This window comes from Guillardia theta, assembly GCF_000315625.1.
Source record: "Guillardia theta CCMP2712 unplaced genomic scaffold GUITHscaffold_115, whole genome shotgun sequence".
Taxonomy (NCBI): domain Eukaryota; class Cryptophyceae; order Pyrenomonadales; family Geminigeraceae; genus Guillardia; species Guillardia theta.
In genome coordinates this window covers 199404-209675 of record NW_005434559.1, presented here as the reverse complement: position 1 = coordinate 209675, position 10272 = coordinate 199404, and the positions used below count along the sequence as shown (strand labels likewise).

Genomic DNA, 10272 nt, shown 5'->3' with positions numbered 1-10272 from the left:
CAGGCCGAGTCGGCTGGGGTGGGTGTCATCTAGGGAGAGAGAGGAGGGAGGGAGGGAAGGAGGGAGAGAGAGATGGGGGGAGAGGAGGGAGAGAGAGGAGGGAGAGAGAACAAGGGATGTAGACAAGAAGAGGAAATTTAGAGACATGAGGAACAGATCGATGGAAAATAGACGAGGTAGAGGGACAGATCGCTGTTTCAAATTCAAGTCTCTGGGACGCTAGTGTAGCGCGAGACGAAAAGGAACGATGAGCATATAGTATGATCCGGTGTCAGAGTGAGAAACTAACAATATTCAGAACATGCAGATCTGGGAGTATGTCATGAAGAGACGTAGACAAGATATGATTCATGCTGAAAGAGGCGGTTGGCAAAGGAGCATGAGGTGTGAGGGATGACAGAGAAGAGCAGAAACATGACAATGTAGCCAGACAGCCAGAGAGTCTTCTTTCACATTATGTGACGTCCAAGTAAAGGAGGGAATGATAGAGACGAATGAGCAATGCAAACAACTGCTCACTCCGTGCTGGCTGTAGGGACAACAGACCGTCAAACTGGTTGCTTGCATTCATAGTCTTGTTGTCGCCTGTGCTGCGGGATGGTGTACTTTCGTGCCTTCGCGTTGCTGGTTGTGCTCTGCGGGCTATGTCCGGATGTCTGCGTTGCAGGTGAGGGGTAGAAGGCTTGGCAGCTGCAGGGGACTGAAGGAGAAGGGGGGCAGGGACTCAGTGCTTTCAAGAGACGTACACCTACAGCGATGCCTCGGAATGCGGTCAAGCTCGACCCAAAAACTTTCATGTGAAGCGATGTGCCACGTCGCAGGCAGAGCTGGCGAGCTACCTCAAGGTGAGTCAAGCGGCTGCTCCTGCTCCTGACGCGCGCGTGCAGGGTCAGAGTCTAGACAGCAACTTGAATGCAGACGAGTGCAAGCAGATGTGGCTCAAGGCTTGTGCCAACTTCTACGGAAGCTTTGTCGTTGTTCCCAAAGCTATCTCGTGCCGGAGCGTCATCTGCGACCAGAGCAGCTTCTTCTCCAACTGCGTGAGTGATGACGATTGCGTCGGGATCTCGAGCGTGAAGGAAGGAGTGGCTCCCGACTCGAACTCCACCTGGCCCATCGCCAACAACCAGACAGGCTTTCGCATCCTCGCTGACTACTTCCCCTGCTGTGACTTCTGGGAGATGTACTGCAACGGCGCTAAAGGGCCCGTCAACATGGATGGCTTCACCCCTACCCAGCTCGCTGCTAAGGACGGGTGGTGCAGGTTCTCGGGGCAGGGAGCTTGCTGGATGCCAAACCCACTGAGTCGATGAGGTCGCGAGCCTTGACGCCTGACGGGCCCTCGCGTCCTCCTGCCTGGCTGCGACAACTTGACCCCTCCAAGCCATGACTTGTACCTTGCATTCATTGACACCATTCCTCATTCCTCTTGTAACTTGCTCGCTTCATGTTCGAACAAATTTGAATATCTACACGTATAGCTTCGAGAGTCATGGGAGGTGACTGACTTCTACTGCCCATCCCCAAGTCGAGGATAACTCTGCTCACCTGGAAAGCTGCCGCTCTTGAATGTGTCCAGACAAGAAGTTGAGAGAACGAAAAGACAGTGAGATCGAACTCTCATCCGTCTCTTCCTACAACTCTCTCCTCCTCCTCCTCCTCCTCCTCCTCCTCCTCCTCCTCCTCCTCCTTCACCTCCTCGTCTGAGTCTCTCTAGTCATTCTACATGCGCATTGGCAAAGTCAAAGGCCCGGACCCCACCCTCGACTCTCATTACCCTCCCCCGGGCCTAATAAAGAGATGCCGAATCGAAGACAAGAGACAATGGCAGAGACGAAAGAGGAGAGGGAGAGAGAGAGAGAGGAGGAGGAGAAGAAGAGAGGAGGAGAGAGGAGGAGAGGAGGACAGGGAGAGGAGGACAGGGACACTGATCGGACAGTTACTGCTGGATGCTGCAGGCCGAGAGGGAGGCAGAGACAGAAATTGTCTAGGAGACAGGGCAGAGACAGAGGCAGGGGCAGCAGCAAACGGAAATGAAGGGAACGCGAATTGAAGAGAAGCTTGACATGTTGTGAGGATCCCTGAAGTTCAAAGTGGGTGAGGTCAGGAAGGAAGATGAGAACGAGGAGGACGAGAAGAGGAGGGGAGGAGCTGTGACTCTGACTCTTGCCAGTTTTGGATCTCTCTTGAATTCTTCATGAACTGTCTTCACCCTCCTCATCCTCGCAACCTTTGGAGCCCTTGAGCCATGTTGAGCTGGGACATCTTGTTGCCCGTGATCGCTTCCATCGCAGGCTGCGGTGAGGTTGGACCCCCACCCCCTCCTCCCTCTGACTGCCCGCAGCTTCCGTCGTCTCAGTCGGCTGTGTCATCTACTGCTGGTGCAGACTCCGCAACGAGATCTCAGCAGGCAAGAGCTCCTGGCAGCCTCACGGTCTGACGTCACCGCAGCTAACCCGGCCAGCGAGTGGTCGTGGGGTAGAGCGTCCTACTCCATGCTCAACTCAGGTGACGTGCGAGTGACTGAGAGGAGGAGGTGACATGTCGACAGTGCTGGGGAAGCGAAGGAACATGCAGCATGCGACTGAGATCATCGACTTGGATGGCCCGTCGCACAGGGAAGCGAGGGACCCGTTCCCAGAGCGACGTGTGGTGCACGTGGATATGAACAAGGAAGCAAAGGAGGAGGCTCGAACGAAGTCAGCAGACAAGGAGAAGAAAGAGCCCAAGGGGAGAAAGAGCAGCCTCAGGTCAAAGGAGGAGGCAGGTGGAGCCTCCAGGGTCCAGGTGCGTTCCTTCCCCACTCTCTCCTCCTCTGACTCTCTGGAACAGCAAAACGAGGCAGGGGAGCTACAGCTATACGTGTAAACGACAAGAACAACAACCTTGATGTATGACATGACCACAAGTAAAGATACAGCTTACTACCACTAATTTTCTCCCTCACACAGATCGTGCAAGTTGTCCGTGCTGCACGTAAATCCCATTCCCAGCGATCGTCCCCTGAATCTTGAGTCAGCAGACTGACCACTGCGCTCTCTCTCCCTCCAAACTCACCTGCTCCACCTTGACTCCGACTCCCTCAGCAGTACCATGGTCCACAGAGATGCCTATTCCCTCTCCGCTGTCAACCCTCGTCAGGTCGCACAAGGTTCCCAGTCCTCCTTCACCTCCCCTTCCTCGCGCTCAAGTCTCTTCCTTGCAGCTCGCCATCGTTCACTGTGATGCCTTTCCCTGTCGCAACGTCACACATCTCACCCACCACGCGCTCAGGGTCTGACCACTCGCTTGTCCTTCCGCCACGCTGATTCCTGCGCCAACAGCCGTTCCCTTGCTCACTGAGAGGTCTCGCCCCGACCCGGTCCCTTTGAGAGTCTCAGCCTCCTCGTCCTCCTCGTCTCAGTCGCTTACCCGATCCGATGAACTCACCATGCCCCGTGCCGTCGTCGCCAATGAGGATGCCCTGTAAGAGGATCAGGAGCATTTCCCCACTTCTTCTCCTCTTCTCACCTGGCCTGCCACTGTCCCTTGCCGAACAGTGATGTCCCTTCCCTGAGCAATGCCTTCCTCCACCACGATTCCATCCCCAGCTGCTGTACCCGCCTGCCATCGTGACATCAGATCAGGCAGCTGCATCTGCCACCTCCTTCACCTGGCCACTCAGTCCAAAACCAGCTTCCTCCCCGGAACCTACGTTGAGTCGCTTCCCATCAGCTTGTCCCTGCACCCTGTGAGCACAAGCAGCTGAAGCTTCTTCATACCTTAGCTGCGTTGACTCCTCGACCACTCGCGATGCCGCTGGCCCCATAGAGCCCTATCCCTCGAACCTGCAGCGGGTGACTGACTGACTGCCACCACTAGCCGTCGCGCTCTCACCTGCCCGTTGCCCACGTAGAATTCTGAACCGACCCCGTTGATGCCACGGACAGCCACGGGCCCCTCGCCAGAAGGAAGAGCGGAAACTCCATAGGCCGGGCCGGTGGAGGAAAATCTGTAGACCGACGACATGGGGTTGGGGATAGCTCTTGCCACCTGGTTCTGCATGAGAAGAGCAAGCGAGAGAAGAGACGTACCACGGGTCCGTAAGGCTTCGTCATGACCACCGGGCCGGAGTAGGACACAGGAAGCAAACGTGGGGAGGAGAAGCTGCTGGAAGTCTGGTAGTTGAACTGAGGGTATGCGATCCTCTGCTGCCTGATGGCCACAGGCTGCATCTGGGCTCCCTCTACACCTGTGCTCTCTCATCGACAGCTCTTCACAAACAGCTCTGCATGTACCGACGGTCTGCGGAACAACCCGAAGCGGCGAAGGAACAGCAACGAATCGGGGAGCCTTCTGCTTGGTCACGATTACTCGCAATGCATTTCGTTGCTGCAAACTGACCGAACTGACGGGGAAGAAGGAGGACGAAGAGAACCAGGTTGGGGCTTCTACAGTCTGAGCATCGCTCTCTTCTGCGGTGTAGACCTTGGGTTCAGCCGTTGCGTCGCCCTCGCTCTTGGTGTCGTGGAACACATCCTTGCAACCTCATGTCAGTGTGTGTGACAGCGGTTACACGTCATCTACCTCGCTCCCAGGTACCACTAGACCATATCGCGCCTTGATGGACCGAGCATCTGCTTCCGAAACCCGATCGCCATTCTTATCAGTAGCGACCTGCACATGGATCAATACGGGGAAGCGAACAGTGAGCAGGGGGAGGGTTGGCTTACAGGGTTGAACATCCTCTGAGAGGCAGCAGCAGCAGCTTCTCCATACTTGGCAGCGAACTGAGGCTGCAGAATCTTCTTCTCGACGGGAGGGAGGGGCACATCCCACATCCCTCCTTGTCCTCGGCCCTTCTCAACCACCTGGGTGGCAGGTGCAGCCTGCTCACACATCTCGGTAAAAGGATCTTGCTGCGCAAGGATGGAGCTCAAACCTCGTTCCCTGACGCGTCTGTCGAGGTCTCGTCGAGCATGAAGCTCTGCGAGAGACCATCCTGTTGAGTGTCAGAAGAGCCGGAGGAGAGGTACCGACCCACCTTCGCGGAGGAGTAGAGCAACGTGATGAGAGCAGTCATGGCTACTCCGACAACAACAGCAGACAAGACAGCCTTCGTCCTCCTCACAGCTGACCTCATGCTCTTGTTGGGCATGACCAGATCTTGCCCAGAGTACATCTTCATGAAAGGAGTCAGGAAGATTCTCGTTGTGCAGACGGAGATAGAGAGGAGACAGGATGGTAAGGAAGATTTGGTGAGGAGACATCAACAACAACATGATATCCTGTCGTCATCTCTCCTCCTCTTCTCACCATTTTTTCTCGCTCCCCCACCTCCAGCGCTGCCATGATCTATTTCTGGCGCTTCCAACAATGTAAAAGTCAACCATTTTAAATTTCCTTGGTACAAATACTTTTAAAAAATTACGAAAAGTTATAAGACAAAGAGCGAGGGTATTTTTAAATTAGTATTCAGTTTGTAGTTAACTGTTTTTAAATGTGAAGGGATTCGGAAACAGCGAAACAGGTGAAATAATCACTACGGTAGAGCTGATCACATCCGATCATCGCACAACATCCGATCACTCGCACAACATCCGATCACTCGCACAACTTCCGATCACTCGCACAACATCCGATCACTCGCACAACTTCCGATCACTCGCACAACTTCCGATCACTCGCACAACTTCCGATCACTCGCACAACTTCCGATCACTCGCACAACTTCCGATCACTCGCACAACATCCGATCACTCGCACAACTTCCCATCACTCGCACAACATCCTGAGGGCATCGGACGCTCCCCGATACTGAAAGAGACAAACGCGTCAAGCAAGTGACCTTGGAGGGTGATAACTTTGATACGGGCATGTCAACTACAATTCTTCACTTCATGACTACAAGAGTGTTAATTGGCAAGATCTGCTAGCGCAATCCTTTGCTGTATGAGAGAAGGTGAGAGGAGGTCGAAGCAATTCAACAAGAGATGACCCGCTGGCTTAAGCCTGAGGCCTTTCCTTGCGAAGAAAGCGCCTGCATGATCAGATGCCCTCCTGGTCTCCATCGGTCACTTCACTTCCTCGTTTCCCGTCTTTTTCCCCCACCTTGTTCCTTGTTGGCGAAATCGAAAGCGCCGGCGCTGCAAACGAGAAGTTTCAGCCGACGAGACGGAGAGAGCCGGGGGACCTGAAGCCTCGGGTCCACCTCAGGCTCGCGTAGGAAGGATGAAGCTGTCAAGCGTCACGCAGGCACCGGCGACTGAAGGAGCAGCGACCTCCTCTACGTGCCCCTGCCGCACGTCCACCCGATAGCCTTGCAAGCAAGTCGTCAGCATCTCGCAGAGTCGAAGCTGCTACGCCACGCGAAGCTCACCCGCTCGCACGATGTCTCGCATGCCCTCGTTGACCCTCCTGCCTCAGTCTCAGCGTTGACCCTCCACGTCGGCCGTCACCGAATCCGATCGTTGAGACTGGAAAGCCGCTTGCGGTCCTTCGCTACCTGCCAGGCTCATCAGACACACGCCGGCGCTAAACCTTGAGGCCTTGCCTTGTTTGCCAGCGAAGAAATCTGTGCGTTATCGAGCTTGAGAGTTCGATGCAACGCTAACCAACAAGTTGATTCACTACAAGAAGGTGCATGTCTGCTGCTCTCTCACGCTTCGCCAACACCTCATCGAGGTGTGCTTCGGAATTGAACAAGGCCTGTGCCTGGGAGGAGAGGTGGACGATCATGTTTCACCTTCACCAGGAATCAAATTACCTTGAGTAGCTGCGCGATCTGAGAGGTCTTCAGCTCATGGTAAGCGACGCTACACAGTCAGATTCTGGTTCACCTGAGATGTCTGCAGCTTGCTTGCAGTCCGACCCCTGAAGATTCACATTTCAATTCGACTTTAAAGGTATTTGTCGCATGACCGATATCCAACAAGAGCAAACATGGTACAAGCGATGATGAGCAGAAACCCGCAAACCTAGAAGGGAAGGGATTATCCAAAGGAGTGAAGTCTGAGACATACCAAACTAGCCTCATGCAGCTTCTTCTGCGGCATCATGAGATCGGATCGATCTGGCGACGTTCACCTGTCCATGACGAAAGTCTTATGAAGGTTTCAAGACAAGGCAGCAACACTGAGATTCCCTCAATCTCCTCGAATCTCTTCCTCTACGTTACTGCAATCTCCCCTTCTACTCCCCTCCCTTCCACCTCGTCTGCCTACTTTAAACCCTGCTCGTTCTCTTTCTCACTCCTTCCCTCCAAAACTCCCATTCACTTCCTACGACCCCTCCTCTGTCTCCCTCCTAATCGACTCTGCTTGAAATCCTCCCCTCCCACCCCCACCTCTTCCCCTCACTCCTTGTCTCAGCACCACGCACAAGCAGCTCCTTCCTCGTTCCCTTCCCTTCCACCATCGTCTCAAATCAACAGCATTGCAGCGAAGAGACAGTGGATCCGCGAAACTGGCTGACCACTACTCAACCTGACTCTCTCTGGACTCTCTTGGCCGGCGGAGTCGGACCGAGTCGGACTCCCGGTCCGGGACCGGGCGGCCCGGGGTCACGGTGTATGGGGACCGGCCCGGCTTTCATCGTTTGCGTGCTCGTCTGTTTCGGCAGTATCGCTCTCGCATGGGTCTTGCCGTCCTCCTCGCAGGAGCCTTGCGCTACCGTACTGCTCTGTCAATACAGCAGTTGCAAAGCCTCCTCTAGTCACATGATTGTCCTCGTACTGATTTTTAACTTAACTTTGAGTAAAGGCCTCTAATGTGTTGGTAGTGGGGCCCTGCACTTTCCGTTGGCACATCGTCTGTTTCGGCATATAGATCTCGCAGTGGGTCTTGCCGTCCTTGCCGCTCTTTGTCCTGATCCTTCTTCTAGAAGAAGCTGCTGCTGTTTGTCCTGACCCTTCTTCTGGGTTTCAATGCATTGCCACGGGGCCCGGCGGATCGGAACACCTTAACTTTGAGTAAAGGGTTTACCTTCCCTTTCATTTGAGGCCAAAAAGACTTTGAGGTATTGACACTTGATGGTTTATTAGTAAACTATAGGGGGAGAGAGGAGACGGGGCAGTGCCATGGCACACAGCTAGTCGGGGTACTTCTTCCAGTCGCGGATGCCTTGCAGGATCTTGTTTCTCACTCCGATCTTGTTGATTCCCAGCTCCTTGAGCTGCACGTCCGTCACCAGCCCCAGCCCCTCCATGTCCACGTCGTTCTCCGCCAGCTTCTGCGCGTATGAGATCGCCATGCTCGTCAACCCAATCCGCTCGAAGAACTTCACCATCTTCTTGGAGTAGACCCGCACCTGCCCCTCCTCCGCTTGCCCAGGCAGCGTCACCGTCACGAGATCCCCCGCCAACGCCTCGTGCTCCTTCTCAAGATGCTCCACCAAGGCCTGGAGCTCCGAGACTCGCTGGGGAGGAGAGGCCCCGAGCTTTGCTTCCTCCAGTGACTGTATGGCAAGATCTACGCTCGACGCTCCTTCGAAGTTCCTCCATGCAGGGTCCATCTTGAAGTGACGGATGAGGTACTTGACGATCTGCATGCTGCTGCAGCTCTTGGAGGCGATGTGCAGCAGCGAGTTACCCTTGCCGTCCAGCGGGAACGTGTCAAGAGTCATCTTGTCCGCGATGAGCTGGAACTCTTCGAAGAGGCCGAGGCGGACCGCGAGCTGGATCGGCGTGTCTCCCTCCTCGTTCCTGACGTTTAGATCTGCCCCGTTCTCCACCAGGGTCGAGATGCTCTCAAGCTTTCGGTTGGCGACCGCTGCATGCAGAGCGCAGCCAACCCGGGAAGACAGCGTCCACGTCAGCACCTTCGTTGATCAGGTCCAAGAGCTCCTTCGTCCTTCCACTCACCACGAACTTGATCATGCTGATCCCCACCGCCTTCTCTTCCAGGCTTCCCATCGCCCTCAGGTAGTCATCTCCCATCTGCAGCACCTTGAGCAGCATCCGTCGGATAGCTGGCGGGCTCTCATGCTCCACAGCTGCCTGGTACGCGTTGTTCCCGTCGTACATCTTACCCGCCACCTTCGCCCCGGCCTTGAGGAGGATCCGCACGATCTCGATGTTCTGCCTGCTCAGCACCGCGCAGTGCAGCGGAGTCTCTCCTCCGTTTGACCGCACGTTGAGCAGGTCGCATGACTCCGCGAGCAGGCGGCAGGCACTCGCGTGGCCCTGCAGCACCGCGAGGTGGAGGGCGCTGAGGCCCTCGCTCGTCACCTTGCTCGCGTCAGCCCGGCACTCTTCCACGAGGAACTTCAGCACGGGAGTTTGACCCGCGTAGGCTGCGATGTGCAGGGGGGTCAGAGAGTTGGCGTTGACGACGTTGCAGTCTGCTCCTCCTTCCGTCAGCACCCGACAGGCGTTCAGCTGTCCGCTCAGCGCCGCGATGTGCAGACACGAGTTGCCCTCGTCGTTCCTCGCGTTGGGGTCTGCGCCGAGGTCGAGGAGCTTCAGGACGGCGTCTGGGTTGCCCTGCAGGGAGGCCACGTGGAGGAGGGAGAACCCGTCCTGGTCCCTCCAGTCCTGCTCGTGCAGGTTCCCCTTGGACTCAGACTCCCTCGAGTCTTGTCGCCATCGCTTGCACTGCTGAACCACGGCATCGATTCGACCCTCCACCAGCCCTTCCAGCATCTGCTCGAACACTCGCTGCTGCTGCTCGTTCCTGATCTTCCGCCAGAGGTTCTCTTTCTGCCAGCGATTGGCGATCTCCAGGTGCTCAACGCCGAAGCAGGAGCAGAGCTTGTCTACCCCATCGTTGAAGTCCTGCGTCTCTTGCACGAGCGATCGGAAGGCCTTCTTGGCTCGGTTGAGGACGGGCTCCTCGTCCCACTCGTCAGTCTCTTCGCCTACAATCCTCTGAGCCTTCTTGTGTTGGAAGCTCAGCAGGTAGTGGATCAGCAACGACCGCCCGCACAGGAAGGAGAAGAATCTGGTGTTGAGGACACGGGCCAGCCCGATGCGAATCTGAATCTTGAGGTTTCCCTCCTCATCGGCAGTCTCTCGCTCCACGTTGCCGTGAGTCACCTCGCGCGTCGCCCAGTTGATGAGCGCAAGGATGGCGCTGGCGGAGAGGAGCATCAGGAGGGAGTAGAAGGAGAGCATGAGCGAGGCCGTGAGCAGAGAGGTCTTGGTGGACAAGGAGGCCGGATTCCAATTCCCGAACTGAATCTCCGAGAGGGAGAGCAAGGTGCCAGCAAAGGAGGAGAAGTTGGCGTTCTCATCCCCAAAGGCAACCATGAACCCAACAGAGAAGGTCATGACCAGGATGGTCATCATGACCAGGA

At 55.8% G+C, this 10272-nt stretch overlaps 6 protein-coding genes across 6 annotated transcripts; 2 read left to right on the top strand and 4 right to left on the bottom strand.

Annotated features, from left to right (window-relative positions):
- Window positions 1-597: 597 nt before the first annotated feature.
- On the top strand, window positions 598-1313 carry GUITHDRAFT_117780 (hypothetical protein; the record flags this gene model as incomplete). Its single annotated transcript, XM_005823033.1, has 3 exons — window positions 598-667; window positions 721-845; window positions 888-1313. 3 exons carry the CDS (start codon window positions 598-600, stop codon window positions 1311-1313), a joined length of 621 nt encoding a protein of 206 aa, XP_005823090.1.
- A 935-nt stretch (window positions 1314-2248) lies between these two features.
- On the top strand, window positions 2249-2868 carry GUITHDRAFT_117779 (hypothetical protein; the record flags this gene model as incomplete). Its single annotated transcript, XM_005823032.1, has 4 exons — window positions 2249-2300; window positions 2452-2508; window positions 2552-2787; window positions 2833-2868. 4 exons carry the CDS (start codon window positions 2249-2251, stop codon window positions 2866-2868), a joined length of 381 nt encoding a protein of 126 aa, XP_005823089.1.
- A 75-nt stretch (window positions 2869-2943) lies between these two features.
- GUITHDRAFT_117778 (hypothetical protein) lies at window positions 2944-5161 on the bottom strand (the record flags this gene model as incomplete). The annotated part of the gene is made up of 16 exons (XM_005823031.1): window positions 2944-3003; window positions 3058-3124; window positions 3171-3234; window positions 3282-3365; window positions 3412-3463; window positions 3511-3603; window positions 3653-3721; window positions 3762-3827; window positions 3877-4032; window positions 4074-4231; window positions 4278-4335; window positions 4384-4518; window positions 4567-4656; window positions 4713-4868; window positions 4922-4981; window positions 5024-5161. 16 exons carry the CDS (start codon window positions 5159-5161, stop codon window positions 2944-2946), a joined length of 1506 nt encoding a protein of 501 aa, XP_005823088.1.
- Window positions 5162-5859: 698 nt separating this feature from the next.
- GUITHDRAFT_155330 (hypothetical protein) lies at window positions 5860-6456 on the bottom strand. Its single transcript, XM_005823030.1, has 7 exons — window positions 6438-6456; window positions 6359-6396; window positions 6261-6298; window positions 6173-6216; window positions 6091-6125; window positions 5978-6039; window positions 5860-5927 (listed from the first exon to the last, which is right to left on the bottom strand). Exons 2-7 carry the CDS (start codon window positions 6378-6380, stop codon window positions 5895-5897), a joined length of 234 nt encoding a protein of 77 aa, XP_005823087.1. The 5' UTR covers window positions 6381-6396; window positions 6438-6456; the 3' UTR covers window positions 5860-5894.
- Window positions 6457-8000: 1544 nt separating this feature from the next.
- GUITHDRAFT_155329 (hypothetical protein) lies at window positions 8001-8739 on the bottom strand. The gene has a single exon (XM_005823029.1). The coding sequence runs from the start codon at window positions 8599-8601 to the stop codon at window positions 8068-8070; it is 534 nt and encodes a 177-aa protein (XP_005823086.1). The 5' UTR covers window positions 8602-8739; the 3' UTR covers window positions 8001-8067.
- Window positions 8740-9390: 651 nt separating this feature from the next.
- On the bottom strand, window positions 9391-10221 carry GUITHDRAFT_155328 (hypothetical protein; the record flags this gene model as incomplete). Its single annotated transcript, XM_005823028.1, has 1 exon — window positions 9391-10221. A coding segment is annotated over exon 1 (652 nt), but the record flags the coding sequence as incomplete, so codon positions are not given.
- Between the last annotated feature and the right edge of the window lie 51 nt (window positions 10222-10272).